The sequence below is a fragment of the Oryctolagus cuniculus genome, chromosome 10, assembly GCF_964237555.1.
Source record: "Oryctolagus cuniculus chromosome 10, mOryCun1.1, whole genome shotgun sequence".
Lineage (NCBI taxonomy): Eukaryota > Metazoa > Chordata > Mammalia > Lagomorpha > Leporidae > Oryctolagus > Oryctolagus cuniculus.
In genome coordinates, this window is record NC_091441.1 from 109,479,995 (window position 1) to 109,506,917 (window position 26,923).

Consider the following 26,923-nt stretch of genomic DNA (forward strand, 5'->3'; position numbering starts at 1 on the left):
GTTCTTTCTCTCTTGGCACCTGGCAGAGGGATCGGCTTTCTTCCTCCTGTTCACTCACACCGACTTCAAGCCTCACCCTCTGACAGCCTATCGACCATAAACACACAGACTCGTGCCGTCATCTCATTTCAGACCTTTTCATCATCACCCCAAATCCATCAGCTCGGGGGACGCAGGGGACGCAGCCCTCAGGGTCGTCCCCAGCTGGGAGCAGCCTCTGTGTGATGCTGTGCAGGACCCCAGAGGAACGAGCCGCCGGAGCCAGGTGGCCAGCGACGCCCCCTCCTGGCAAGGTTCCATCTACAAAGGCGAGCTGAGGGCACACCTCCTCCCGGTAGACACCTGTCTGCCTCTTCTTGGTGCCCCTCAAACCACTGCTCTCATGTCCTGCATCCCACAGGGTCACTCACGCTGCCCAGGCTGAGCCCATGCCCACCCCTGCTCCACGCAGGCCCCGACTTGCAGCCCCTCTTTGCCAGTTAGTCCTCTTCCCCTTTAGCCAGAGTACATGACGCCACCTCCAGGCCGCCCTTCCAGGTGATCCAAGCCCGCTGATCCTACTCTGCACGCCAAGAGCGTCTTTCTGATCCCACTGACGCCGTTTCTTGGTACCGGAGTCAAACATGCACACCCGGGGACACACAGGCCTTTCCCCAGCCTCCAATCCCGCGATCTACCCATCTCAGCCGGCAGGACAGCGGCCTGAGTCACACGACTGCAGCAGGCCGGGCTGGAGCACCACAGGGTGCACCATCAAGGGCAGGGGGGACACCTGTCTGGAGAGGAGGGTGCTTGGACACTCCGAAGGACCTCACAGCCTCTCCCCAAGCCCCCGGCGTGGGGCGTCCCTGCCAGGTATAGGGGGGAAGTGCCTGCAGCGCCAGCACTCATGGGTGGTACTGCCTGCACGGTGCCCTGGAGCGGCCATGAAGTCCCACCACCATGGCTTAGTCCTTCCACATCCCACCACCTCTGAGCACGAGGAAAATGCGCGTGCAAGACATTGCACCGCGCAGGTCACGGAAGTCCTAAGAATGCTCCCTGGCAGTGGGGTTCGTTCCACTCGGCTTCACGGTCGGCTCACAGACACCCTGGAGGGATCGATGCGTGTGTTGACTGCACACTGTCCCGATCTGTCTGCTGCAGGGAGCGGCACCAGCCCTGGGTTCTAAGGCTGCACCGATATCAGGTACCCCAACAACAGGAGGGGCCTGGGGTGAGCACAGAGTAAATCTGCAGCCCCAGGCCCCAAGACCTTCCCCTCCCCAGCTGGCCAAGCTGTGCCTCCCTCTCTGCAGGCTATGTGGGAAGAGGCACAGGCTGGACCTCCAATGTGGGAAGAGGCACAGGCTGGACCTCCATAGTCAGACAGCCTGAGTGTGAGCCCCAGCTCAAAGATTCACACTTAGGGGCTGTGTGGCCTTGGGCAAACAGCTTCCTGTCTCTGATCTTCAGCTTTCTCACTGAAATCATTGAAGCCTGGCTGAGCTGGGTGGCGGGAAGTTCTGCAGGCTGTCAGGCTGCCAGGTGGACCTGAGCAAGCAGATGCACCTGTAGGTCATGATATACTATAGCCGGCCAGGGGTGCTCGCCACAAGACCTCCCTCCCAGGTTGTTATTGTTATCCCCATTTCACAGGTGAGAAAACTGAGACCCAGGGCACATAAGTAATTTGCCCAAAGTCACACAGCCAGCAACGACAGAAGCCACCGTCCACTCCTGGACACCAGGCTCTCCTGCCTCTGCCTTCTATGGGAAAACACAACCACCCCCAGGAGTTTCAAAGGAGAGGGAATCTGGTGCAGGGACTTGGCTGCACACACGTGGAAGCTACTGAACATCAAAGGGGAATGGTGAGGCCATTGGGAATTAGCAAGAGCAGAGCAGCAGAGGCCCTGGGTGGCCGGGGTGTCGCAGGCCCGGAGGAGCCACAGTCAAGGCCCAAGGGAGGGGACAGAGGGCCTGCTCCTGCTCGTCTGCCACCCGCCTGGGAGCGCAGGGGGCCTGGGAGATGCCGGTGGAAGGGTGAGAAAGGGAGCGTCTGAGTGGGACCCCGGGGGAAGGGGACATTCTGAGAGAGAGAGATGAGGGGCAGCTGACCTGTGACGTGGAGGAGCCACCGTGGGACCTCTCGTGGGTGCTGTCATCCCGGTAGCTCCGAATGCCCTTCTTCGGGCCAAGGCCACCCCGCCCACGTGGAAGGCACAGGTGCGAGTTGTTGAGCCCGGTGCTGTGGGGCCAGGTGCACAGGGCCAGGTGCACGGGGCCAGGTGCACGGGGCCAGGCTCAGGACCACGTCAGCGCTCCATCAGGACACACCTGCCGCCAGCTTTGGGCCAGGCTCCAGGCTGCAGCGTCTGCCTCCCAGCCGGTTCCCTGTCCTCCGGTGGGCTCTGGGAGTACCCCCTGTTCCTTCTCCCTTTCCCGGGCCAGAGTTGATTTCCATTGTTTGTTTCAAGAACCTGGACTGACATAGGAGGGCTCTTCAAAAAGAAATGCGCAGTATGAAAAAAAAAAAAAGCTATGCATGGATTACAAAATGTTTGTGCCAAAACCAACATCTTTGAATTGCATTTTTCCATGAAGTATTAGAAGCCCCAGGGTGCTTTCTTTGAAGAGGATGATATGAAGTCGGAAATACAAATTTTCCCTCTTAAAATCCTTAGTTTTCCCCCAAAACATTTTATTAGGAAAACTTTCAAACTCCAAGCATACAGAAGTGTTGAAAGGATTTTGAACACCTGTGATGCCCCCACCTCAAGGTACATGTAGCCACACCTGCTTTATCACACATCTGCCCACCCTGCATCAACCCATCTCATATTGAAAATTGGCCTTTGGGGCTGGTGTTGTGGTGTAGCGGGTAAAGCCACCACTCCATAGGGGCGCATGTTCCAGTCCCACCTACTCCACTCCCTGCTAATGGGCCCCTTGTTCCAGTCCCAGCTGCTCCACTTCAGATCCAGCCCCCTGCTAATGGCCTAGGAAGAGCAGTGGAAGATGGCCCAAGGGCTTGAGCCCCTGCTACCCACATGGGAGGCCCTGATGAAGCCCCCTGGCTCCTGACTCCAGCCACTTGGGGAGTGAACCAGCCAATGGAAGGTTCTCTCTCTCTCTCTCTCTCTCTCTCTCTCTTTCTCCCTCTCTCTCCCTCCCTCCCTCCCTCCCTCCCTCCTTCCCTCCTCTTCTGTTTCTCCCTCTCGCTGTCACTCTGCCTTTCAAATAAATAATCCTTTAAAAAAAAACCAATAGGCTTTCATCAGCAAATGATGTTTCACTTAGAGTTCTTGGGCTAAGATTCACATTTCCATATCATATATTTTCTAGATTTTTTTATAAAAAACTTAAAAAAATTTACTTCATTTACTTGAAAGGGAGAGAGACAGAGAGAAAGAATATCTTCCATTTGTTGGTTCACTCCCCAAATAGCTGCAATGGCTGAGGCTGAGCCAGGAGCCCAGAGCTTCATCCGAGTCTCCCACATGGTGGCAGGGGTGCTTCCTCCACTGCTTTCCCAGGCACTTTAGCAGGAAGCTGATTTGGAGGCAGAGCAGTCAGGATTCGGCCCAGCACTCGGACATGGGATGCCAGCATTGCAGGCGGCAGGGTTCACCCGCTGTGCCACCACACCAGCCCCTAATGGTTGTGTTTCTAACCTTCTATACAACTGAGCATCAAAATAAAGACTGGAACACACAAACACACCCAAGAACTTGTCTTTACTGTCAAGTTCACCTTCAGACTTCTCGGGATTTTCCCACACTCATGCACCATTGGCTGGGACAGCTGTCAATCCCTGGTGACAGCACCGTGTGTCTAGGCAGGGGCAGAGACAGACTCTGCTGCCCACCTGTCAGCCCCAGCTCGGGGTCCTTGCTGGCTCCTGGTGGAAGCATGGGGAGAATCGCAGAACCCACCGCTCGGGTGGTCGTGGAGTTCCCACGCCTAGGAAGCATGCCCAGGGCTCACAGGGAGACCCACGGGGGGCCCTAAGCCCGTCTGTGGAGAACAGTGCACACAGTGCCTCTCGTGGGCTGCAGAGACCCAGCATCAAGGGCAGCTTCCTCCTCTGCTCCTCACCCGGCTTGGAGGCAGACAGGCGGCCGGGTCACCCAGGGCTTAGAACAGCTGCGAAGGAGCCTCTGTCCAAGCGTAAAGGGGCCCACCTCTCTGGTCCAGCTGTTCAATTCTTGCTGTTGTTACAAATCCACACCCTCACATGCGTGTGTGCGCACACACATGACACCCATGCCTAGTCATGTGCACACCCGAATGAGGTGGCTCAACACGAGGAGACCGCCCTCTGCCCTGCACAAAGCCCAGAGCGGCCCCTGCCGCGTGGACGCTGTCCTGCCCCCGCGGCCCCCACGGCGGACCTGGTCCTTCTCACTCCGCCCAGGCTGCATCACTGGACTGTAGACTGCTCCAGGGCGGCGAGCTGGGGAGCCACACGCCCCGAGGCTGCAGGAGCCCGGGAACGGGACGCCCTCGGCCGCTCTCGCTGCGGGTCCCGGTGCATCTCACGCGGCCGGCAGAGTTCACGATTCTAGGGGAGGAGCTGAAAACTTGCTTTTCTAACGAACTCCCGGCACTTCTGATGCTACGCGTCCGGGCTCCGCGTCCCGAGACCCGCCCCTTGGGAGAGCTTGGTCTGTTTTGCTCCGCCTGCGCCGGCCCCCGCTGCACCCCGGACCAAGCAAGTGAAGACAAGCGGAGGGCCCGGGCTTTGTGACGTCACAGCCGCCCCGGACGGTTGCCCGGGCGACGCTGTCCACGCCGAGCCCCGCGCTCAGCGCAGAGAACTGCGGCGGCGAGGAGGCTTCGGAGCCCTCCGGTGGGTGTCGCGGGGCCGGGGGTGGGGGGCAGGGCGCAGGGCGGGGGCCCTGGGCGCGCGGAGCCCGGACGAAGCCTGGGGGCGGGCCCTCGTGGTGCCCCGTGGCAAGGCCGCCCTGCTAGTTTGCTGCCGCTGCCCCTGCCTTGTCACTCCCCTGTGCACGCCCCGCCCCTCTGTCCTCGCACCCGGGGGTGGGGGGGCTGAGGCCTCCCACCCGGGGACACGGCCGAGCTGGGCGTCAGACGCGCCGCACCTGTGCTCAGCCGGCCCCCGCGCCCCTCTGCACGGGCAGTCACGGAACGCGACGGGAAATGGCGGGAGCATTTGAAATCCAGGAAGCCCCAGCCCCGGGAAGCGGGAGCGGGGAGCACTCGCCAGGTCTCTGCAGAAATGAAACTCTGCCTAATGCCTAGTTAAGGGGTTCCAGGAACATGGACCTCTGGTTCTCATGGCGCCGAGGGCTCAGGGGGAAACAGACAATAAACTGATTATTTCGCAAGAGCTGATCAGAGTGGTCATTGCAAAGGAAATCCGGCGAGGGCCGTCGGGGGCCGGGGTGCAGGCGACCACCTTGAAGGGGCCACACCAGAACGGGATGGAGGGAGAGGAACCAGAACTCCAGCCCCAGCGGGCGCGGGAGAGGCAGACCAGGCTTGCTGTGTTCAACCAACAGAAAGGTGAAGCAGCTGGAACCAGTGAGGGGCAGTGGACACAGGCAGGGGGCAGGTGTCCGCCCGGTGATGCACTCCCAGCAAATGCCTGCTGTTGTCAGATGCCCAGGGGCCCGGCGGGGGCCTGGGGACCACAGCACTCATGCACCCTTCACTCCCCAGGTGAGGGGCTCCTTCAGCCGAGGGAGGCGCAGCTTTGCGTTGGCTTCAGCCAGGATGTCCAAGAAACTGCTCATTGTGACCCCTGACAGCAAGACGGATGACAGTGAGTACCGGGTGGGGAGGGGGCTCTGCGGTGGGGAGCCCGGACGGTGCAGGTGCAGAGGGGCTGCAGAGTCCAGGTGGTTCTGAGCCAGGCCGCCTCCCAGAGCCAGGTGGGGGCAGCACTGGTTCCTGCAGGCGGGGAGGGCGGATCCCGCCCTGGCACTCTGTGGCATTCCCAGAGCGTGGATCCCGATCTCTGAATCAGACCCTCGTGGGATTCTGTGTGCCTGCGTCCACGTGTCCCCTTCCAGGAGGCTGCCAGTCCTGTGGGGGAGGGGGGATGACCCCCGCATAACTGACAACATTGCTACAACAGTATTTCCAAACAAGTCTCGCTCTGAGGTGCTGGGATTGGGGCTTGGGGGTGCACACTCAGCCTGGGGCAGCTGTGGCGAGGGTGCACGGTGGAGGGGGCCTCTCCTGGCTCTCCCCCTCCCGCTGCCATGGGGCTGGGTGGCGAGGAAGTGGCTAGCTACCACTAGACCCACCCCCCTTCCCCAGGGGGAATCACGTGTGTGTGGCCGGATGCCGAGACGGGTGGCCCTGAGCCGGACAAAATGGGCAATGCCATCGGTATGCCCTCAGTTCCTTTTTAGCTACAGAATTTCCATTTGTTTTTTAGTAGGCAAAGAATCCCAGGGTTCAAAATGGAGAGGCCCAGCGCCTTCTCGGCAGCCTACGTCCACCCTGTCCCCGCACACCCAGTGGCCAGCGCCACCTGCCCCCGCCAGTGTGCTCCCTACAGCAGTTCTGTGTTACACTTGTACACACTCGCTCGCCGTGCTCCAGGGGAGACTATAAAATGAATAAACGCTGACACAGGGTTAGTTAAAAAGTGAGCTTTGCCACGTCTGCTGATGGCAGAGTGACGTAAACACACAGCCACGAAACAACGTGAGGAGCCGCTGTCAGGGCGGGAGGATTTATCATCGATGCTGACTGCCCCTGTGGAGTGCCTAGCTGAAGGCACCGTATGCGGGGCACTGGATGGATTCAGGGCCTGAGCATTTGTGAGCAAAGCCAAGCCAGGCAGGCAGAAGAGGGAGCCACCTGCTGCCTCACAGCTCTGCACTCCTGGTGCTGGGAGCCTCAGGCAAGGCCCTGGGGTCCAGAGAGAATCCTTACACACTCTGATTTACTCAGGCCCCGCCCCTGCCTTTTCTGGCCATGGCCTGGCATTTTGGGTAAATGTGGGTTTATGTGATCGAATTTTTTTTTACTATTATTTTTTGACAGGCAGAGTTAGAGAGAGAGAGAGAAAGGTCTTCCTTCTGCTGGTTCACCCCTCAAATGGCCACTATGGCCAGTGCGCTGCACCGATCCAAAGCCAGGAGCCAGGTGCTTCTCCTGGTCTCCTGTGCAGGTGCAAGGCCCAAACACTTGGGCCATCCTCCACTGCCTTCCTGGGCCACAGCAGAGAGCTAGACTGGAAGAGTAACCGGGACAGAATCTGTGCCCCAACCGGAACTAGAACCCGGGGTGCCGGCGCCGCAGGTGGAGGATTAGCCTAGTGAGCCTTGGCGCTGGCCAATGATCGAATCTTCATTTTGGAGAAGCAAAGCTGAACCATCCACAGCCCAGCCCAGCGGGCACTCTGGGACCATGGCTGTGTCACCAGTACACATTGAGCACCTACTCTGTGCCAGGCTGCAGAGGCACACGGGACAGGAGACAGCGCCTGCCCTCTGAGAGTCTGGGGGAAGTCACCATGAAGAGCTCCATTCCTCCAGCTCCTCGGACCCGCCAGGCACACTCCCTCTCGGTGTCCTGGCACTGCTGTTCTCACTGCCGGGAATGCGCTTCCCCTAGAGTCCTCTGTGGCTCCCCCCTCCCACTGCCGGTTTAAATCCTGCTTAAAACCTGCAGCAACTCCCCTCATTTCTTTTCGTCCTCAGCTCCTTCCGCCATCTGCCCTGCCTAACCGTTCCTCCTCCCTCTGTCCTGTGTGTCACTCTCTCTCCAGAGCCTGGACTAAAACAGGCCCTTAATAAAAATGTGTCAGCCAGAGAGCTCCCCCCTAAGGTGAGGAACCAGGCACTGATGTTCAGCAGGTTGTTAACCACGTTAGCCAAAGCGGTTAGGCAAGGAGAGTAAACAAACTGAAAAGCAGGAAGGACAGCTCCCTATCCAAACACGACACCGTCCTGGGTGTAGACAAAGCATCTACGGGAAACCTCCCAGAGCTGCGCATGAATTCAGCAGTGCTGCGGGCAACAAGGCCAACGCAGCAAAAGTCAGGAGCGGACACCAGAAACGGACAGTCCAGACCGAATGAAGCCAGTGGTCCTGTGCGTTAGCATCCGAAAGAACCGAGTATCCTGGAACTGAGGTGTGATGTCACAGAAGAGGCAGAGTAGCAGCACCCAGGAACCCCTCCCTCCCGCAAAACGGCCATGGCAGGAGGCGCGGGCAGGTGCAGCTCCCAGGGTGGGGCCTGAGGGAGGAGCTGGTTAATTGCAGGGCGTTGTCAGCATCCCCTGGGTCGGCTCCCAGGCTGGCAACAGGCAGCAGGCAGCCAAACAGGGTGGTCAAGCACTCTGGGTACAGCCTGCTTGGTGCCCGGTTGGGCAATAAGAACCTTGTCCTTCAAAAACCAGGGTTGTGTGTTTGCTGACCGTGCACTTGGCAGTGGTGGGGCTGGCACAGGGGCTGCTCCTTGGTTCAACCCCACTGGCTGCCGGCTGAAGTGACCCCCTGGCCGTATCTGTGCAGGGCTCTCCTCCCTGTCCCCTCCGCCTTTGGAGAGCCAGATGTATTTTTCATTTTAGAAATCTCTGACAGGGAATTAATATCCAGAGTATACTTTTAAACTATTTATTTATTTGAAAGTCAGAGTTACAGGGAGAGAGGGAGAGACAGAGAAAGAGAGATCTTCCATCTGCTGGTTCCCTCCCCACATGGCAGCAACAGCCAGGGCTGGGCCAGGCTGAAGCTAGGAGCTTCATTCAGGCCACCCTAATGGGTGGCACTGGGCCATTTTCCACTGCTTTTCCCAGGCAGTTAGCAGGGAGCTGGACTGGAAGTGGAGCAGCAGGGACACAGCCTGCACCCGCATGGGATGCTGGTGTTGCAGGTGGCGGCTTTAACCGCTATGCTACACCTGACACCGGCCCCAGAGTATCTTTTTTTTTTTTTTTTAGGTTTATTTTTTATTTATTAGAGAGAGAGATAGAGAGAGAGAGGTATCTTCTATGCCCCAAATGGCCACAATGGCTGGAGCTGAGCCGATCCAAAACCAGGTGGCAGGGGCCCAAGCCCTTGGGCCATCTTCTACTGCTTTCCCAGGTACATTAGCAGGGAGCTGGACCAAAAGTGGAACAGCTGGGACTCAAACTGCTGCCCATATGGGATGCTGGCACTGCAGGCTGGGACTTTAACCTGCTGCACCACAGCTTGGCCCTCTGCCCTGAGTATGTTTTTAAAACTCCTAAAACAACCACAGCAAGAAGCAAGCAATTTAGAAGTGGGCGAAGCATGTGAACAGGTGTTTCTGCAAAGAAGACAAACAAGTGGCCACAAGCACATTTTAACATGCTCAATCCCACGAGTCACTAGGGAAATGCAAACTACACGATGCAAGATACCACCTCACACCTGTTAGGAAGGCTGCTAGCAGCAACACGGAAAGTGGTGGGTGTCTCACCAGGGTGGGGGACGGAGGGAAGGTTCAGATGCCACTTGGATGCCCACATGCCACATCGGAGAGCCCCGGTTCGAGTCCTGACTCCATTCCCGATTCCAGCTTCCCCCTAATGCGCATCCTGGGGGGGGGGGGCAGTGGTCATGGCTCAGTAGCTGGCTCCCTGCCACGCACAAGGGAGACCCAGAATGAGTTCCAGGTGCCCAGCTTCTGCCTGGCCCAGCCCCCACCATCGTGGGCACTGGGGGAGTGAGTCAGTGGATGAATCTTAGTCTCTCTCTCTCTGGGCAACTTTTTTTTAAGTGACAGCGGCGGCTGGTTGAAGTATCCCCAGACCTCGTTTGCACACCTGGTCCTGTTCTCCTGGATCCCTTTGGTCCGGGTGGTACTGCGCCCTGGAATTAGGGTGGGGTCCCCGCGGGTTCTGCACAGGCCCTGCCACGCATCCTGCACATGACGCATGCGCCTGGTGGTGATGCCCACGTTCCCGCTCCAGCCAGCCCACAGAGTTCCAGACCTCCCTCAGCCGCGCGCAGAGGGGCGAACCCACGACTCTCAGGATCCGTGACACACTGCACAGGGGCGCTTCAGAAAGCACATGGGAGGTGGAATGAGAAGAGACGGCTTTGGTGCAGGCAGGGTCGAAATCTGTGCTTTGTTTGCTCATGACTCGTATTTTCCACCCCACTTAAGCCTCCGCATTGCTCTTCCAACAAGACCCTGCACCCCACGGGCCTGGCGTCACTCCATCCCCTCTCCCCCCAAACGCCCATTGCCCCAGCCACGCCCGCCCCAGGAGCTGCTCCTTTCCGGCTCTACCAAGCAGCCCCCCACCCCACCCTGTCACTGCCCTCTGGCCACCTCCTCCATGAGGTTTCCTGGGCTGCACCAGTGATGGAAACATCTCTGTCTGTTCCCTGTCCAGGAAGCAGACGCCAAGAAGGCAGATACACTCTGTCTCCCAGGACACCATCCCCAACGATGCCTGAGCCCGAGAAGGCGCCAGCGGGTTCGGCCAGGTGGACGCGGAGTGAGTACCCATCCCCGCCCATCCTCTCCAGCCCCACGGCCGGAAGCTGCACTCAGGTCCCCCGGGACGAGTGCATGGAGGAAGCTTCTGACCCAGGTCCTGGGGGGACCGGGGTGGGGGCAGACGAGACAGGTGCGGCTCCTGCCGTGTTCCAATGCAGGTGCTAATGTTGTCCCTGGGCAGTGAGGCCGGCCAGCCAGGAGACAGACCCACAGTTCCCAGGAGTCCCTGCCACCGTCGTCCCTCTCACACCTGCCTTTCAAATCAATCCGTCAAACTAAATTTTGTTGAAATACTACAAGAAAATCCAGGATTTTTTCCTTTCATTTCAAATGCATTTCAGCTTTAGGTGAAGAATGCCTTCCTAAGCACAACCTAAAACCTGCAAGTTGTTCACTAGAGTTAAACTTCCCTGTAGGAAAATAAGAAAGTCAAAAGCAGAGGCCACCATTGTGGCGCAGCGGGTTAAGCCACCACCTGCAGTGCCAGCATCCCATATGGGTGCTGGTTCAAGTCCCGACTGCTCCACTTCTGATCCAGCTCCCTGCTAATGTGCCTGGGAAAGCAGTAGAAGGTGGCCCAAGTCCTTGGGCCCCGGCACCCACGTGGGAGACCTGGAAGAGGCTCCTGGCTCCTGGCTTTGGGTCAACACTGCTCTGGCCATTGTGGCCAGTTAGGGAGTGAACCAGTGAATGGAAGACCTCTCTCTGTAACTCTGCCTTTCAATTAAATAGAACAATTTTTTTTTAAAGGAAAGTAACCATTACAAATAGTGTAGAAATTGAGTAAGACTGAAAAGTCCCAGATTCACCAAGGGATGACCTCACTGAAAGGAGCAACACTTGGCGCAGGCAGACTTCGCAGACAGACGACCGACCGACCGGCCGGCCATCCACCGGCTCACTCCCCAAGTGCCCGCAGCTCCCCCTTCCTGAGGCCAGGATGCAGGAATTCATCCAGGTCTCCCACATGGATGGCAGAGACCCACGGACTTGAGCCACAGCACCTGCTGATGGGCGCTCCCTGGCAGGAAGCTCGGATCAGGAGCAGAGTCAGGACTCGAACCCAGGAGCTCCAGCCTGGGATACGGGCGGAGTAACCACCATGGCAAACGCCTGCCCCCTGACGTCAAACCGCCCGTCTTACCACTGTCAAGCGTACGCTCCCGTGGCTCTCAGCACACTCACAGCCTTGTGCAGCCGTCACCAGAGCTGTCATCTTCCCAAACCGAAACTGTGTCCCCGTGAGACACCATCCCCACCCCCCTGGGAGCCCTGCCACCTGCAGCTCCACTTCCTGATCCCGAGAACCCACTCCTCTGAGGACCGCAGGTGGATCAGACGGCACCGATCCTGTTGCGACCAGTTCATCCCACCCCGGCTGTCCCCACTGTACCATCTGAGCAGATGCATTTTGAGTGAAAAGCACAGGGTCTTGAAACAGGTGCATGGAATGCCTGTAGCTGGGTACGCAAAGCCTGCTGGGTAACGAGGCCCCACCCCCTAGACGTCAGATCCGTGCCTTAAACCTGTGATAGTTGGGATATTTGCCACACAGAGTTTGCAGCCTGAGGTCCAGAGCTCCCCGCAGGCCGCACGACTCCGTACTGCCTCTCCCTCCACACACCTGCCATCCTCCAGGGGCATGCGAGTTTCCACCCCAGGCCCTGACGTTCTTGCCTGTCCCCCCCCCGCCCCCCCCGGCCCTTCCCTCTTTTGCACAGGCCCTGCCTCGCCCCTCTCCACTGACCCATGGTCCTGCCTCCGGGGCGGGGCCTGGGACATCAGACCCACAGAGGATTCCCAGGTCAGGGCAGAGGACGTGTTGTCCCCCTTCCTCCTCCCCCATGAACATCTGTTAAAGAGAACAAGGCAGTGGGGGTCCATAGAACATGTCACCTAAAGGCAGGAGGTGCCAGAGACACCCAGGGGTGGGAGGCAGCGGGGCTCTGGCCTCCCAACCAGCACTCTCAGGATTCCCGGGCTGGACACAAGGGCCAGGCATGGCGAAGCCCTGTCTCGCAGAATAATGGGGAGGGTGCTCTGTGAAAGGGGGGGGGGGTACTGAGTCCCCCATTCAAGCTCCTGACAGTGAAGGCTCCCGTCTGACCAGGAGTCAGAGGGCTCGGGGCCCTTGGCTTCCCTGAACCTCAGTGTGTCCATCTGTAAAATGGCCCTGTGCACAGGCAGTGTGAGATACAAAAGGGACGGCACTCGGGACCCGAGTGCCAGGCACCCGCGCTGCTGCACGGCCGGGTGGGTGCCCAGTGCTTGCAGCTGCCTGGCGAAGTCGCGAGGATGAGCCCAGGTGTGGGGACGGAGGCCCAGAGAGGCCACGCGGCCTGCCCGGCACACAGGACACTGGGGCTGGAGCCTCCCTGCCCCCTGCATGGCGATGATGGCTGCGGCTTTCACTTTGTGTCTCCGCAGGGCACGGCCTGGGGCCCAGGAGCACCAGTTCCTCCCCAGCCGCGGAGAAAGAGGCGCACAAAGAAAGAAAGGGTAACCTTCCAGCTGGGAGCCTGGAGTCCAGTTGGTAGGAGGCGAACCCCCACCCCCACCCCCACCCCGTGTCCCCAGAAGCCCCCTGCCCCAGCCCTTAGTGCTCGGGGCAGGGGAAAAGGCTCCTGTCCCAGCAGGAGTTGGGTCAGAGACCGGAAATGGTGGGAGCAGAGCAAGGTAGGACTGGAGCCTCCCTCCGGGCGGGGCTGGGCCAGGCTGAAGCCAGGAGCTTCTTCCTGGTGTCCTGTGTTGGTGGCAGGGCCCCAAGTACTTGGGCATTCAGGCGCATCAGCAGGGAGCTGGAAAGGAAGTGGAGCAGCTAGGACCCGAACCAGCGACCATAGGGGATGCTGGCGTTGTAGGTGGCAAGTTTATCTGCTGTGCCACAGCACCGGCCCCAGGACTTAAGAGTTTTCAACCACAGTCACAAAATGGCTGCTGCAGTTCCAGCGTAATCACATATGATTCCAGGCATGGAGAAGGGGCAAAGGGAAAGGCCCAGCTAGTTACCAGCCAATGCTCATGGGGAAAGGATTCTTCCCAGAGGCCCCCGATAGCAACTGCTGCCCATCCACCACTGACTGACACCTGTCACGTGGCCCTGAGTCCTCACAGTGGGCACACTGCTGCCACCCAACAGGAAGCCGAGCGGCAAGGCCGTCAGACCCTGGGCTTCAGCCTCCTGCAGTGTGGCTCTGTGCCTGGGCGGCCAGCCCACGCTCCCGCGCCTCACCCCAGCCCCTGCCTCCTCTCCCGAATCATGAAAATTCTAACACACCCGTCGTCACACCTGACCCTGAACCCGCCCATTGTCACATCTGTCTGGCTGCCTCTCCCCGCGGGAGGCTGGTCCCCACGAAGGGGCAGGGGACAGCTGTGTCTCCAGTGCGTTCTGGGTGTGGGTCCCTCTGCTCCCCGCTGGTGATGCCGACGGGTCTCAAGTTCACAGTTTGCTAGGTCTCACGGACATCTGCAGCTGTGCAGCCTCCAGCCCTGGGGGATCTAGGACACTCCCGTCTCCCTAGACATCTGCTCCCCGCCTGGTCACTGCTGTGAACACCCTCCTGCGGGTCCCTCTAGGGCCGTAAGCACTCGTTGTCACTGGGTGTGCAGCCAGGCATGACTGGCAATTGTGCGTTTAATGTTTGTGGCAGGATAAAGTTTTCCAGGGAGCGCACACAATCCGCAAGCCCCCAGCAGGTGTCAGGGCCAAGGGGCTGCCCAGGGCTCGTGGAGCTCCCCGGCCAAGGCCCCAGGGGAGCACCTGTCTCCTTGCCTCTCCCTCCTGTGCACCGCACATGGCTGCCAGCTCTTTGCTGTGGGCCGCGTACCTTCCTTCCACAGGGACCTGTGGTACCCCCTGGGCCACCAGGTGGCCAGAGACACTGTCCCGGGCCCACAGTCCTTGGCCACACCCACAGAGTCCCCGTCACCAGACAAGGGAACCTGCTCCCGGGTTTGGGGAGTAGGTGGGTGCTACCGGCAGCCTTCCCCTGCACCCAGAGGTGTTCTGGGGTTCATTGCAGTTTCACTGCACCTGCTAGGACCCCCACTCATGTTCTCTGTCCCCTGTTCTCCTTTCTGTTAATGAGGCGCATTCCGCGGATTGGCTTGTAATTGTCCAATCAGCTGTGCCCTTCTGGAACGATCGGTGTCACGATCCGGTGTCCAGCACTGGCCGCCGTGGCTGACACAGCCCCATCTACAGCTTCCCGCTGACCGTCCCCACCTCTGCTCTCCGAGGCCGGCCTCCCTCAGCTTCTTCGGCTATGGGGCCTTGAGCGCATGTCTGGCCCCTCCCTGCCTCAGTTTCCCCACTGGGAAAAATGGGAACGACCTCTCCCACCTCACAGGGCGGTTATGAAAATGAAAGCCCCCATTTCTGCAGTGGAGCTGTGGGGTCCACGACCCTGTGGGCTGGCGGCCAGCGTGGGGACACAGAGACGCACCCAAGCCCCAGCTCTCCTGTTCTGCGCTTGGGACAATGCCTCTGTCCTGGGGGCTGGGGACAGGGAGGGCGCCTGTGCCCACCTGTGCCTCCAGCGGCGTGGAGCCCTCAGGACCCCCACCCCCACCCACTACCCCTGCAGCCGTGCGGCCTGCACCTCCCCTACCCCGTCCCGGCCTCCCTCCCAGGTTCCATGATGCCAGCATTTTCTAGCACTTTCCCGGAGCTGGGTGGGGCACGTGTCCAGGTCACGCTCTCCGCCTGACTCCCTGGCCCCCCGAGATGCACAGACAGACTTCCTGCCACTCTCCTGGCACCTGCCCCAGGTTCTCAAGTCAGCGTGGGGTGCAGAGCAGTGGAGGTTAAGAGCAGGACAGCATCCACTCTGCAAAGCAGACCCGTGCGAACCCCGCCCCTGCGCCTGGCTCCCTGGCGGATCCCTGCCTGCCTGAATGCCCTGGCCTCACTCACTTAGCCGTGGCCCACGCTCCAGCCCAGCCTAACCCCAGGAGTTCCCAGAGAGCCTTGGGCTCCCCCAGCCCTCAGCCAGGGGTACTGCAAGCACCTCAGCTGGGCTCCAGCAGCTCCCGGCCACCAGTCCATCCCACAGAGACCAGGCCTGAGACTGGGAGACAGAGGGCAGGGGGCAGTGGCTGGAGTCACAGGGGCTATGTTCACGAGGTCTCTTTCAGATGCCAGGGACAGAAGCCCATCGCGAACTAAGTTAAACCACAGAGGTGAGTTTGCCACTCCAGGAGTGGACTTCAGGCACAGCTGGATCCAGGAGCGGTCACACCACTCCTGCTGTCACGTGCTGGGCTGGGATGGCACCAGGACCCCAGAGTTCTGACCCCCGCCTGCAAGAGCTGGCTCCCCGCTCAAGGAGGCATCTCCCTCCCCAGATCTTGAGAACGCTCCCAGCCGTTCAGCCAATCCTTTCCACATCCCAGAAGATGTGGATTTCTTCTTGCTAAGAGAGCAGGAGCGGAAAAGAGCTTTCTTCGTAAGTACCTGGGGCAGAGGCCGGCCCCTTGGCGATGCTTCCCTGTCCCCAGTGACCCCGTCTCCCTGCCCAGAAGAGCACACTCTCACTCCACGATAGTCGGTGGCTCACCAGCGCCCACCAGAAGCTCTGCATGGCTCTCACACCTCTGGCCTGTCCCACCCATCATACCCAGCCCCTTCACCACTTCTGGGCCTGAGCCTGCTCAGTGGGCTGTTGTGGCCACTTCCACTGTCCCTTGAGTGAGACGCCACCCACTCCTGACAGGCTCCTCGCCTTCCAGGCCCACCCAAGACCTCGCAGGCCCTTTCCCTCCCCTCTGATGGCTCTGGGCATCAGTGGCCCGCTCTCACTGGACCCCTGGGGGCCAGAAGCACACAGAGATGCACCCACGTGCCTGCAGCAGTGCCTCGAAGTGCTGGGGCCCTGACACTTGCTCGGCCTCATGCGCACCCCAGCACCCTACCTCTCACGCCCCGCCCCGCCCCACCCCGAGTGCCACGCACCAGAGGTCAGGACAGCCCACACCTCACGCCCCAGCATAGCCTGGGCCAGCACAGGCACATCCAGCCCTGGCCACACCGGGAGCACTTCCTAGGACAGCCAGGGATCTCCTGGGAGGGGAGGGGCTGGGCTGTGATGGGACCCCATGGGGGGTGCAGCAGAGCAGGTGCAGGACAGAGAGACGGAGGGGAGGTCAGACCACAGCAGCCTTCCTGCGGGCCCAACTCTGGACTTCCCGAGCCTCAGTTTGTCACTCTGTTAAATGGGGCTTCAGATCCAAGGACAGACCACCTCGGCCTGAGCACGCCCCTGCAGTGCTCATCTGTGCACAACCAGGATCCTGCCTGGACCTCCGTTCTCAGGAGACTCCTACACGTCATGGGCCGGCCTGGCCCCCGTGTCTGTGTGCACAGGTCCCTGCAGCCACACACGATCCTGGAGGGATGCAGGGGGCGGGGCGACACCAGGCCCCAGGAGCCACAGGGGTGGGGTGGGGTGGGGGCTGCGGCGTCGCCCCCACCCCGCCTCTGCCCCCAGGAGCGGCAACAGAAGAAGGTGATGCAAGTGCACCAGAAGATGACCTACTCGTCCATGATGTCGGCCAAGCACAGCCACATGCGGCGGGAGCTGCAGCTGGAGGACAAGGCCGAGGAGCAGGAGCTGCACGAGAAGGTGGAGGAGCTGCGTGCCCTGCCCAGCTTGGCCTGGAAGCTCGCCGTGACCAAAGGTGCCGCCCCTCGTGCCGCCAGTCCCAGACAGCCGGGGACCCCCAGGGTGCGTCCGCGTGCGGGCCACACCGCAGCAGACGGAGCCAGGTTACCTTGGTGGTGAACACAGCGCCACTCTGGACCTCAGCCACGCCCTGGCTCCAGCACTCGAGAGCTTCATGGTCACGGCCAAGTTCCTGACCCTCTCCCGGCTGGTCACGGCGCAGGCCTCGTGGCCGGCGGGGCTGAAGTGTGTCCTCACGCTGAACGTGCGTGGGGGCCGGCAGCCTCATCTCAGCACCGAGTGTGTGTTAAGCTCCTCCCATCACGAGGCTGAAAGTAGCAGCCGGGGCGTGGACTCGGTGGGATGGCAAACACGAGAGGCTCCGAGTCGGACACCTGGGGCCTTAGTCTGGCAGAAGCCTGTGGCTGTGGGGATTTCTGCGTGTCCAGCCCCGCATCTGTCTGTTTTCCGCCTCTGCCCTCCATCCCCAGGTGGGGTCTGGCTAGGGGAGGCCGGGCCTAGCGGGTTTGGGCCAGGAGATTCCTTACTGTCCCAACCTTGACCGCCAGCCAGGAGCTGGGACTCCTTCGGGGGCAGGGACGTCTCCAAGGTCGCCCAGAGGGGCCAGGCCAGGGCCCTGCTTAACTCAGGAGGATTGTCCAGACCTCCACGACTCCGGCCTGCCATAAAGCCTGGCCGTGTGGACTCTGGCGCTTCTCGCCCTGGACACTCGGGGCTCGGGGTGCCCCGAGCGGAGATCCTGACAGCCATTTTTTCTCCCATGCCTGGTCATGTCCTGGCTCTCTCTCTCGGTATTGAGTTCAGCTGGGAGCCACATTCCCACGGGCAGAGAGAGGCCCTAGTCAGACATGGGGCGGACGTCCTGGCTGGCCTGACCCCAGCCTTGGAGAATGTCACATACTGGGCAGAGCATTCTCTTCTTGGGCTGGGGACCGGGGTGCCCCCACCACGGCCCCGGGGGCCTCAGCCCCTGATGGGCCCCTCAGCAGGTGTACTAAGAACCTGGCTCTGTCCCCTTAATCTGCCACTGCAGAACAGAAGCTGCGGTCTGACAGCATCAGAAACTACATCATGGAGCAGCGACAGATGTCCCTCATCCAGGTAGACGCAGCTGCCCCAGGGCCCCCCACCCCGGGGGCTGCCGGCAGGGGAACCGGCCCCGGCCAGGCAACGTGACTCGGCGTTGCCGGCCCCCAGTACGCCCTGAACATGAAGCAGAGGGAGATCCAGCGCCTTGACATGGTGGCCACCAAGGAGGAGGCCAGGCTGGCACAGGCCGAGAAGTCCCTGGAGAAGGACAAGTCCCTCTTTGACGAGTTCCTCAGGGAGAATGACCAGAGCTGCGTGCACGCCATTAATGAGTGAGCCTGCGGCCCCCCGGTGGGGCTGGCCCGGCAGCACCACCCCACAGGCCCTGCTGCGTCCTCCTGGCCAGGTGCCACCCAGCCCTAGCCGCCCCCTGCTGCGCCGCACCTGCAAAACCCCATTCCTGTCCCCAGCCCGGGGCCAGGGCAGCGTGCCTGCTCCTCCCCAGTGTTGTGTGATTAGCCCACCGTCCCCACCCCCAGGGCTGAGAAGGAGACCAAAACCAAGATGGAGAAGATCCTTGAAATACACGAACTCACCACCCAGATCACAAATATCAAAAGGTGAGGTCAGAGGTCAGGCTGGAGGTCTTGGCTTGCCCGGCTCCCTTTATCTCAGACACGTCGCCTTCCCCAGGCAGGGGAGGGGGAGCCAAAGGGAGACCAGCACCTTGCAGACCTCAAGACTTTACCTCCCGGGGCCTCTAGGCCCTGTTGGAGGGCAGCTGTCCATTCTGCAGGTGGATAGACTGAGGCTGAGGCTCAGTGACTTGGCGGCAGGTGCGGCTTAGAGAGTGGCAGCAGAGTCCCTGGGGTGGAGAGGAACTTGTGAGCTCTGTCACATGGCTGCAAGGCTGGAAGTAGCGCTGGCTGGCGCCGGGGCCCTGCGGGGTGGGCACCCTTCTCCCCCGGCACACTGCACTAGGTGCTTGTGCTACAGAACCGGGAGCCTGCCCAGGGTGGGCCACGATGGAGGGGACAGGTCCAGCCGGGGGTGGAGGGACCTTGCAATGGCAGAGTCTGAGCTCTCCTGACCCCTCCCTGGGCCCAGCGAAATCTCCAAAGTGGAAGACACCCTGCAGCAGTACAAGGCCTACAAGGATTTCCTCTACAAGCTGTCACCCAAGGAGTGGCTGGAGGAGCAGGAGAAGAAGCACTTGGCCATCAGAAAGGCCAAGGAGGCTGCCGAGCTCGCCAAAGAGAGTGGTACACGCTTCCTGCCCCGGGGACAGAGGTGCCAGGGAGCCGAGACCCTGGGTCCAGCTGGCAGGGGCCCAGCAGGCCTCCCGGCAGCCACTGGCCTCCACCCCACCCCTCACAGCCCCAGCTGGGCTCTGTGCAGGGCGGCGGCCACCCTGCCGCCTCCTCTGTCACAACCCAGGCTTTCTCTGGGGAGAGAGAGCATGGGGGTGGGGGCTTTCCTTCCGAGAACCCCCTCCTCCTGAGGCTGGGGGAGGCCATCAGGTGAGTCCTGGGAGCGGCTGCAGCCCGGCTCCCGCCGAGGCATCGAGGGCGCCTCCTTTGCTTCCTGTAGGACCAGGCACCAAAGGCAAGGTCTTGTCCCTGTGGACACGAGGTGAGTGGCCGCCCTAGGCTGGAGGGGCCGTGCAGCCCAGGCCTGGGGCGCATGGGCACCTCTGCTCTGCTCCCTCCAGATGCTCAGGGCACAAAGAAGCCCTCGAAGTTTCTACAGGTGGCAAGGCTGGGGCAGATCCTGGCCAAAAGCGTCAGCCCAGCAAGTGCACCTGGCAAGCTGGACTCCAGCAGGTGAGGTCCTACAGGAAGCTTGAGGGGAGAGGGGGACTTGGACCAGGGAGTGTCCCTCCAGCCCCGGCCCTGGCACCACCCAGGTGTGGTGAGGCCAAAAAGCCAGGAGATGACAACCAACAGAAAGAGAGTTTGCTACTCACAGTTCCCCAGGAGCAGGAGGGTCCACACGGGACAGCACCAGGGCTGGCCAGCAGGCAGAGGGAGAGAGGGACACTGCAGGCAGAGCCTGGAGCGAGGGGTCTGCGAGAAAGAGCAGGTGAAGGGGTAAGCGGGCTGAGGACCGCTTCGTTGGAGACTTGTGATCTCAGGGCTCTGGGCATCGGGCTGTCCCTGGTCCTGGTCCCACGGTGGTCACGGCACGGCAGAGGGAGCCAGAGGGCAAGAATCCGCTGGGCTGTGGGCCTGGACTGTTGGTTGGCACTAGAGCTGCACAGCTCTGGGCCCGTCCTTATAGTGTCTCGCTAGAAGGGGCGGGCAGCACCGGGACACGTGGTCACCGTGGGCGGGAAGTGGCACCTCCTGCGGCTCTCGTGACACTTGCCTGGTGGCAGAGGCAAAGTCCTCCTGTGACATCTTCCTGCACATCCACGCGGAGACCTGGGCTCTGGCTGTCAGTCATCACAGGCCCTGTGTGCTCGGCGGAGGCCGAAGATGTCCCATCTGTGTCTTGCCTTCTTCTTCTTTGTACGTTGTCTTTTGCGAGACATGAATTCTGCATCTTATTGAGGTCTCATTCACCCAGGTTTTCTTTTCCGGTTGATGGCATTTTGTGCCCTGCCAGAAAAGTCCTTGCCAAGGTCAAAGTCACGGTCACATTCTCCCGTGTCTCCTTCTGGAAGCTCTGTGCGTGATGTGCTGTGCATGCAGGCAGTGGTTGTGGGGATGGAGAGAAGTGGGGGCCCGAGGGCCTCGCCCGCCCTCCCCTTTGTGGGACCTGCACCTGCTGCTCATCCTCCACCCTCCCTGTTCTGTGACTGCCAGACCTCACCTGTCCCCGAGCTGCACATCTGAACGCTCACCCCTCCACGCACTCAAGCTCCCATATTCCAAACTCATGCCGGCCAGGCTGGCCAAGGTCCCACCCTCTCCAGTTTCCAAGTTCACCTTCCTCGTTACGTGCTGGGGTGATGCCTGGTTGGGAAGACTGGCCACCATCCGTGACGTCCACAACGGCCCAGGTGCTCTGCACAGTGGCTTCTCAGGCAGCCTGTGGGCCAGAAGTGCCGGAAGTGATTGTGAGCAGGTGGCCAGCACCCTGAGCTGTGCACCCCTCACTTGTGAACAGGGCGCCAGTGGGTACAGGGTGGGGCACTCCGCCTGTGCTCTCCTTGTGACCACAGCCTCTCGTCCAGGAATCCCTCTGTGATACCAGGGCCTAGGGTCTCCCAGGCCGCCCCCTACCCCAGTCTTCAGGTGGCAGGACCCACAATCCTTTGGAAACCCAGGCAGGGGCACCGAGAGTGAACCTGGAAGTCAGCGGGGTGGAGTCCCCATCCACGGCCCCACACTGAGCACTAAGAGCCCACAGAGCTGTGTTCACAACCCTCTCAGTGCCCAGGGTCGGCTGAAGATGGCCTCAGGTATCCCATGGTGGCCATACATGGGGCTATCAAGGGCAGCGCCAAGGCTGAATCTGGCGAGGGAGTGGGGCGAGAAGGGTCTCCAAGACCCTCAGTACAGGAGTGGCAGGTGAGGGGACAGCCTTGGTGGCGGCGGTGGGGCTGCAGGTGCAAAGGCCCTGGGGTGGGGCTGGCATCCATAGTGACCTGCAGTGTGGAGGCGGCGGGGCTGACAAATCAAGCTTTATTCCCACTGGCCACGAGGGCACGACTCTCAAAGCCATCCCTTGCTTGCTCTTGGACAGCTGTAGGGCCAGGAGACACCGTCTGGGAACTTGTGGGGAGAGGAGAGATGGGGGAGGGGGGCGCTCTGGGTGGGTGCCCTCAGACCTCTGCCAGGCCAGCGTGAGCCCCGGGGCCCTGAGCCCACCTTCTCATCACAGGTCAACCTTTGGCGTCCCCACCCACGAGGACGTCGACAGCGACAGGGAGGTCAGCGGCCCAGCTCTGGAACCACCCTGCCCTTCCCCCTCCCAGGCCTGGCCCCACTCGTGGCCCATGCCCCCCCCCTCCCCGCCCCGCTCCCTCCCCACTGTGCTGCTCCACGCGGCCCCCGGTCAGACCCCGCAGCGGCTCGCTCGGTGGGTGCAGGAGCTGCCGCTGTACTTCACGGAGCCGCAGCAGCTCCTGGACGAGTTTGTCCAGCTGGAGGAGCAGAACCTGTCGCTGATCCAGAACCGCCAGGAGATGGAGGAGGCCCTGGAGGAGCTGAGCCTCAGCCTGAAGAACACGCAGTTGCGCATGTAGGTCCCACGCTGGCCACTGCGCATGCGCCGTCCGCAGCGGGGGCGGGGGGGGAGGGGAGGGCCGGCTCCTACTTTGGAGAAAAGCTCGGTTTGACTGTCCCTTAGCAGGCCTGGCCCTGGGGAGGGGGCGCGTCCCCATCCGCGCCTTAGCTGATGGCAGCGTCAAGAGGCGGGAGTAAGCACAGCCGCAGGACGTGACAGGGAACCTGGGCTGGGGCCAGGCTGCTCTGGGCGCAGCTGTGTGGCAACCCGGGCTAAAACGCACCAGCGGGAGCCAGAAAGAGCCACGGGAGGAGGGAGGTGGCCAGCGTGGCAAGGTGGCCAGGGCCCCGGAAGGACCCGGGGGAAATCCCAGTGTCCACGGGGGAAATCCCAGTGTCCACGGTCCTGGGAGAGAGGCAGCGAGTGAAGGCAGGAGGCTGTCCAGCACTCACCTGGAGCCTACCTGTGGCTTTTTGGGTCCCTCCACTAGGCGTGGCCCCCACCACCTGCAGTCCCCGTCCCACATGCACACAGGTCCAAACGCCCAGGCCCCAGGCAGGGTCAGCCTGGGGAACTAGAGGCAGTCTGTCCAGGGCAGGGATGCGTCCCTCAATTCCCCATGGACCGGCCGACCATGTGATCTGGCCTAAGCTCCACAGGGTAAGGCAAGGCCGGCATTCAGCGGTAGCAGGCCTGGCAGCCAGGCCCGCAGCCTTGCCCTGCTAATGCTGGCTGTGTGCTGGGGGGGAGGAGGGGGGACAATCAGGGCTGTGAGAAAGGGGGCTGACCTGCAGGGGGACAGCAGGTAGGTGAGCAGGAGGAAGCGGCCTGTGGTCCAGAAACTTCCCGAGGGGCGGATGGACAGGCAGCCATGCGGGTGTCTGGGGAAGAGGGCTCTGGACAGAGGGGGCACGAGTGCAAAGGCCCAGGGGTGGAAGCCGGCGAAGCTTCAGTGTCCCACGGGGCAGCCACACTCCTGAGGCGCATGCCCCATGCGTCTGGCGTCTCTAGCAGTGTCCAGGCTGGTGCAGAGCCACCAGCTCTTGGCAAGACTGTTCCCCTGCACAGCTGGGATGCATCAGAGACCAACAAAGGGGAGCTGGGGAGGGGCACATGTGCATTTAACTTCCATGAACTCAACCACTCTTTCTCAGAAAAAAACCTTTAAATATATATAGAAAGGAAATCAACAACCTTCATAGGCTTATATCTATTCAAGAAACTGAATCAACAATTAATAACTTTCCAAAAAAGAAAGCTGCCTGTCCAGAGGGGTTCACTCGTGACCTCTATGGAACAAGGAAGAAACAATACCAATTCTCCAAAAACCTCTTTCAGAAGAGAGAAGCAGAGGGAATGCTTCCTCGCTTGTGCCCTGAGGCTAACGTGATCCTAAAACCAACCGCAGAGACTTTACAAGGAAGGCAGAGTCCAGGCTGGTCTCTCTCATCAGTGCAGACACAGACATATTCAATAACTCATCAGCAGATTAAACCCAACAATAAACATAAGGAATTCTGTAACAGAATTGGGTGGTATTGATGAAAGACTGGTCCAGTGTACTAAAATCAATGAATGTAACGTTACATCAGTAAGCTAACAAAGAAAAATCACAATTGTATCCATCAAGAAAAGGCACCCAACAAAATCCAACACTTGTTCATGATTAAAAAAAAAAAAAAAACCTCCCAACAGACTAGAAATAGAATGGAATTTCCTCAACTTGATAAACCCTCCTACAGCGAACACCACTCTAAATGGTAAGGAACTAGAAACTTCCCAGAGATGCGGAACGAGGGAAGGGCATATTCTTAGATCACTCGGCATCTGGGAGTCCCAGCTAGTGCAACAAGACAAGAAAGGGGAAATGCATGTAGGCTGGGAAGAAGAGATAAAACTGTCAAGGCTGGCACTGTGGCGCAGCATGCGGATCTGAGTGCTGGTTCGAGTCCTGGATGCCCCACTTCCAATCCAGCTCCCTGGTGACACTTCTGGGAAGGAAGCACAAATGCTGGATGGAGTTCCCGACTCCTGGCTTCATTCAGCCTGACCCAGTCCCAGGTGTTCCGTCCCCTGGAATAGTGAATTGGTGGATGGAAGATCCGTCTCTATCTCTCCCTACCACTCTTCCTTTCAAAGAAATAAAAAATCTTTTTAAAAAGAGAAACCAAACTATGTTTGTCCCCAGATGTCATGATGGTCTATGAAGACAGTGTGAAACAAGCAACCACTGCAACTGATAAGCAATTATGGCAAGGTTGCCGACATAAATTTAAGTTACACAAGACAACTGCTTTCCCAAACCATCTGTGAACAAGCAGAAATTGAAATTAAAAACTCAGGCTGGCGCCACGGCTCACTAGGCTAATCCTCCGCCTGCGGTGCCAGCACTCTAGGTTCTAGTCCCAGTTGGGGCACTGGTTCTGTCCTGGTTGCTCCTCTTCCAGTCCAGCTCTCTGCTGTGACCTGGGAAGGCAGTGGAGGATGGCCCAAGTGCTTGGGCCCTGCACCCGCATGGGAGACCAGGAGAAGCACCTGGCTCCTGGCTTTGGATTGGCACAGTGCACTGGCTGTAGCGGCCATTTTGGGGGTGAACCAACAGAAGGAAGACCTTTCTCTCTGTCTCTCTAATAAAAAAAGAAAAAAAATCAATGCCACTTACATTAGCACATGTAACAAGAAACAAGCTACACAGATATAAATGTAACAAAATACAAACAAGATCTGTATGAAGAAAACTACAAAACTCTGATGAAATCAAGTAACTAAGCAAGTGGAGAGAGATACCATGTTCATGGAGAGGAAGCTTCACTATTACCAAGAAGACACTTCACCTGATCTGTAATTCAACACAATCCCAATAAAAACGCAAGCATGTTCTCTTGTGGGAATGGATAAACCAGTTCTAAAGTTTGCATGGGGAGGCAGAAGACAGTAGCCAACACAGTACTGGATGGAACAGCTAACAGCACTGAACAATAATGCTAGAGACTGACACAGCTTAACTTCAAGACCTACTAAAACTACACTAACAGAGACGGTGTGGTATTGGTGAGAGAACAGGCAAATGGATCCATAGGACAGCAACAGATCCACAGGAAAACAGGAAGCCAATCTGTGACCAAGGAGCCAAGACAACAAAAGGGACAAAACCAGCATTTTAACACATGGTGCCTGGACAATGACAATCCAAGATCTTGGTGCATGTGGACACAGACCCCACCCCCTTCATCAAATCACACCTCCCTGTCAATCACTGGCTTAAGCACAAGAGGAAAAAACATACACTGCTAGAAGACAACCCAGGAGATCACTCTTTAGTACAGTATGTGAAAGAAATCATTCCTAGCCGCTGCTCACTAGGCTAATCCTCTGCCTTGCGGTGCTGGCACACCAGGTTCTAGTCCCGGTTGGGGCGCCGGATTCTGTCCTGGTTGCCCCTCTTCCAGGCCAGCTCTCTGCTGTGGCCAGGGAGTGCAGTGGAGGATGGCCCAAGTGCTTGGGCCCTGCACCCGCATGGGAGACCAGGAGAAGCACCTGGCTCCTGGCTTCGGATCAGCATGGTGCGCCGGCCGCAGCGGCCATTGGAGGGTGAACCAACGGCAAAGGAAGACCTTTCTCTCTGTCTCTCTCTCTCACTGTCCACTCTGCCTGTGAAAAAATAAAAAAGAAAAAAATAAAGAAAAAGAAATTGCTGAGCCAGACTTCATTAGAATGGAAAATTTCTGCCCCATAAAAGATGCTGTCGAGAGACTGAAAAGACAAGTCATGGACTGGAAGAGAATATTTGCAAAAGATCTATGTAGGGAGACATTATCTGATACATTAAAAAGGACCATTAAACTTAATAGGAAATTAGCAAAGTACCTGAACGGACACTTCACTGGGTAACACATATAGATGCCAAATAAGCATGTGAAAAGGACATAGCACCACGTCATCAGAGAAGTGCAAAGGACAGCCCTAAGAAGATACTGCTGCCCCTCTGTGAGAAAGGCCAGCACCCAGAACACTGGCACCACCGGGCGCTGGCGAGGAAGTGGGGAACAGGTATGCTCGCTCTCTGCTGGGAACGCAGAGTGGGGCAGCCACGTGGAAGACAGCGTGGGGGCTGCTCACAAAGCCCAACATCCTCTTACCACAGGATCCCGCAGCTGTGCCCTGGGTGCTTCCCCACATGGGCGGAAAATCCACGCCCTCAAACACTTGCACCCAGGGTGTTCACAGCAGCCTTATTCCTCGTCGACACAGTTGAAAGGAGCCCAGATGTTCTTCAGCAGGTGGACAGACAGATAAACGGTGCTGTACATCCATGCACTGGGAGAGCATTCAGTGCTAAAAACTAGCGCACGGTCAAGCCTTGCAAAGGCGCGGACGACGCTAAGACATATGACGGAGTGGAGGAAGCCAGTCTGAAAGGCTGTGTGCCCTGGAACTCCAACCACAGGACATCTGGAAAAAGCGAATCCATGGGAATGGTGAGGGGATCAGCGGTCGCCAGGGGCACGGGGAGTTTTGGGGCAGTAAAGCCGCTGTGTGTGGTGCTCCGCTGTTGGAGCACCAACAGCTGTGGACAATACCCAGGACGGGCCTT

At 59.4% G+C, this 26,923-nt stretch overlaps 1 protein-coding gene across 1 annotated transcript in view; it reads left to right on the plus strand.

The window, feature by feature from the left end:
* The first annotated feature begins 4,419 nt into the window (after positions 1-4,419).
* Positions 4,420-26,923, plus strand: part of CFAP100 (cilia and flagella associated protein 100) — a 28,415-nt gene continuing 5,911 nt past the window's right edge. The window contains exons 1-14 of the mRNA XM_070049828.1: positions 4,420-4,834; positions 5,668-5,770; positions 10,335-10,439; positions 12,869-12,940; positions 15,581-15,625; positions 15,791-15,891; positions 16,933-17,122; positions 18,161-18,228; positions 18,325-18,488; positions 18,696-18,776; positions 19,264-19,650; positions 19,806-19,979; positions 21,985-22,033; positions 22,193-22,344. Coding sequence (XP_069905929.1) covers positions 5,722-5,770; positions 10,335-10,439; positions 12,869-12,940; positions 15,581-15,625; positions 15,791-15,891; positions 16,933-17,122; positions 18,161-18,228; positions 18,325-18,488; positions 18,696-18,776; positions 19,264-19,650; positions 19,806-19,979; positions 21,985-22,033; positions 22,193-22,344 — 1,637 coding nt within the window. The 5' untranslated portion in view covers positions 4,420-4,834; positions 5,668-5,721. The remainder of the gene's footprint in view (positions 4,835-5,667; positions 5,771-10,334; positions 10,440-12,868; positions 12,941-15,580; positions 15,626-15,790; positions 15,892-16,932; positions 17,123-18,160; positions 18,229-18,324; positions 18,489-18,695; positions 18,777-19,263; positions 19,651-19,805; positions 19,980-21,984; positions 22,034-22,192; positions 22,345-26,923) is intronic.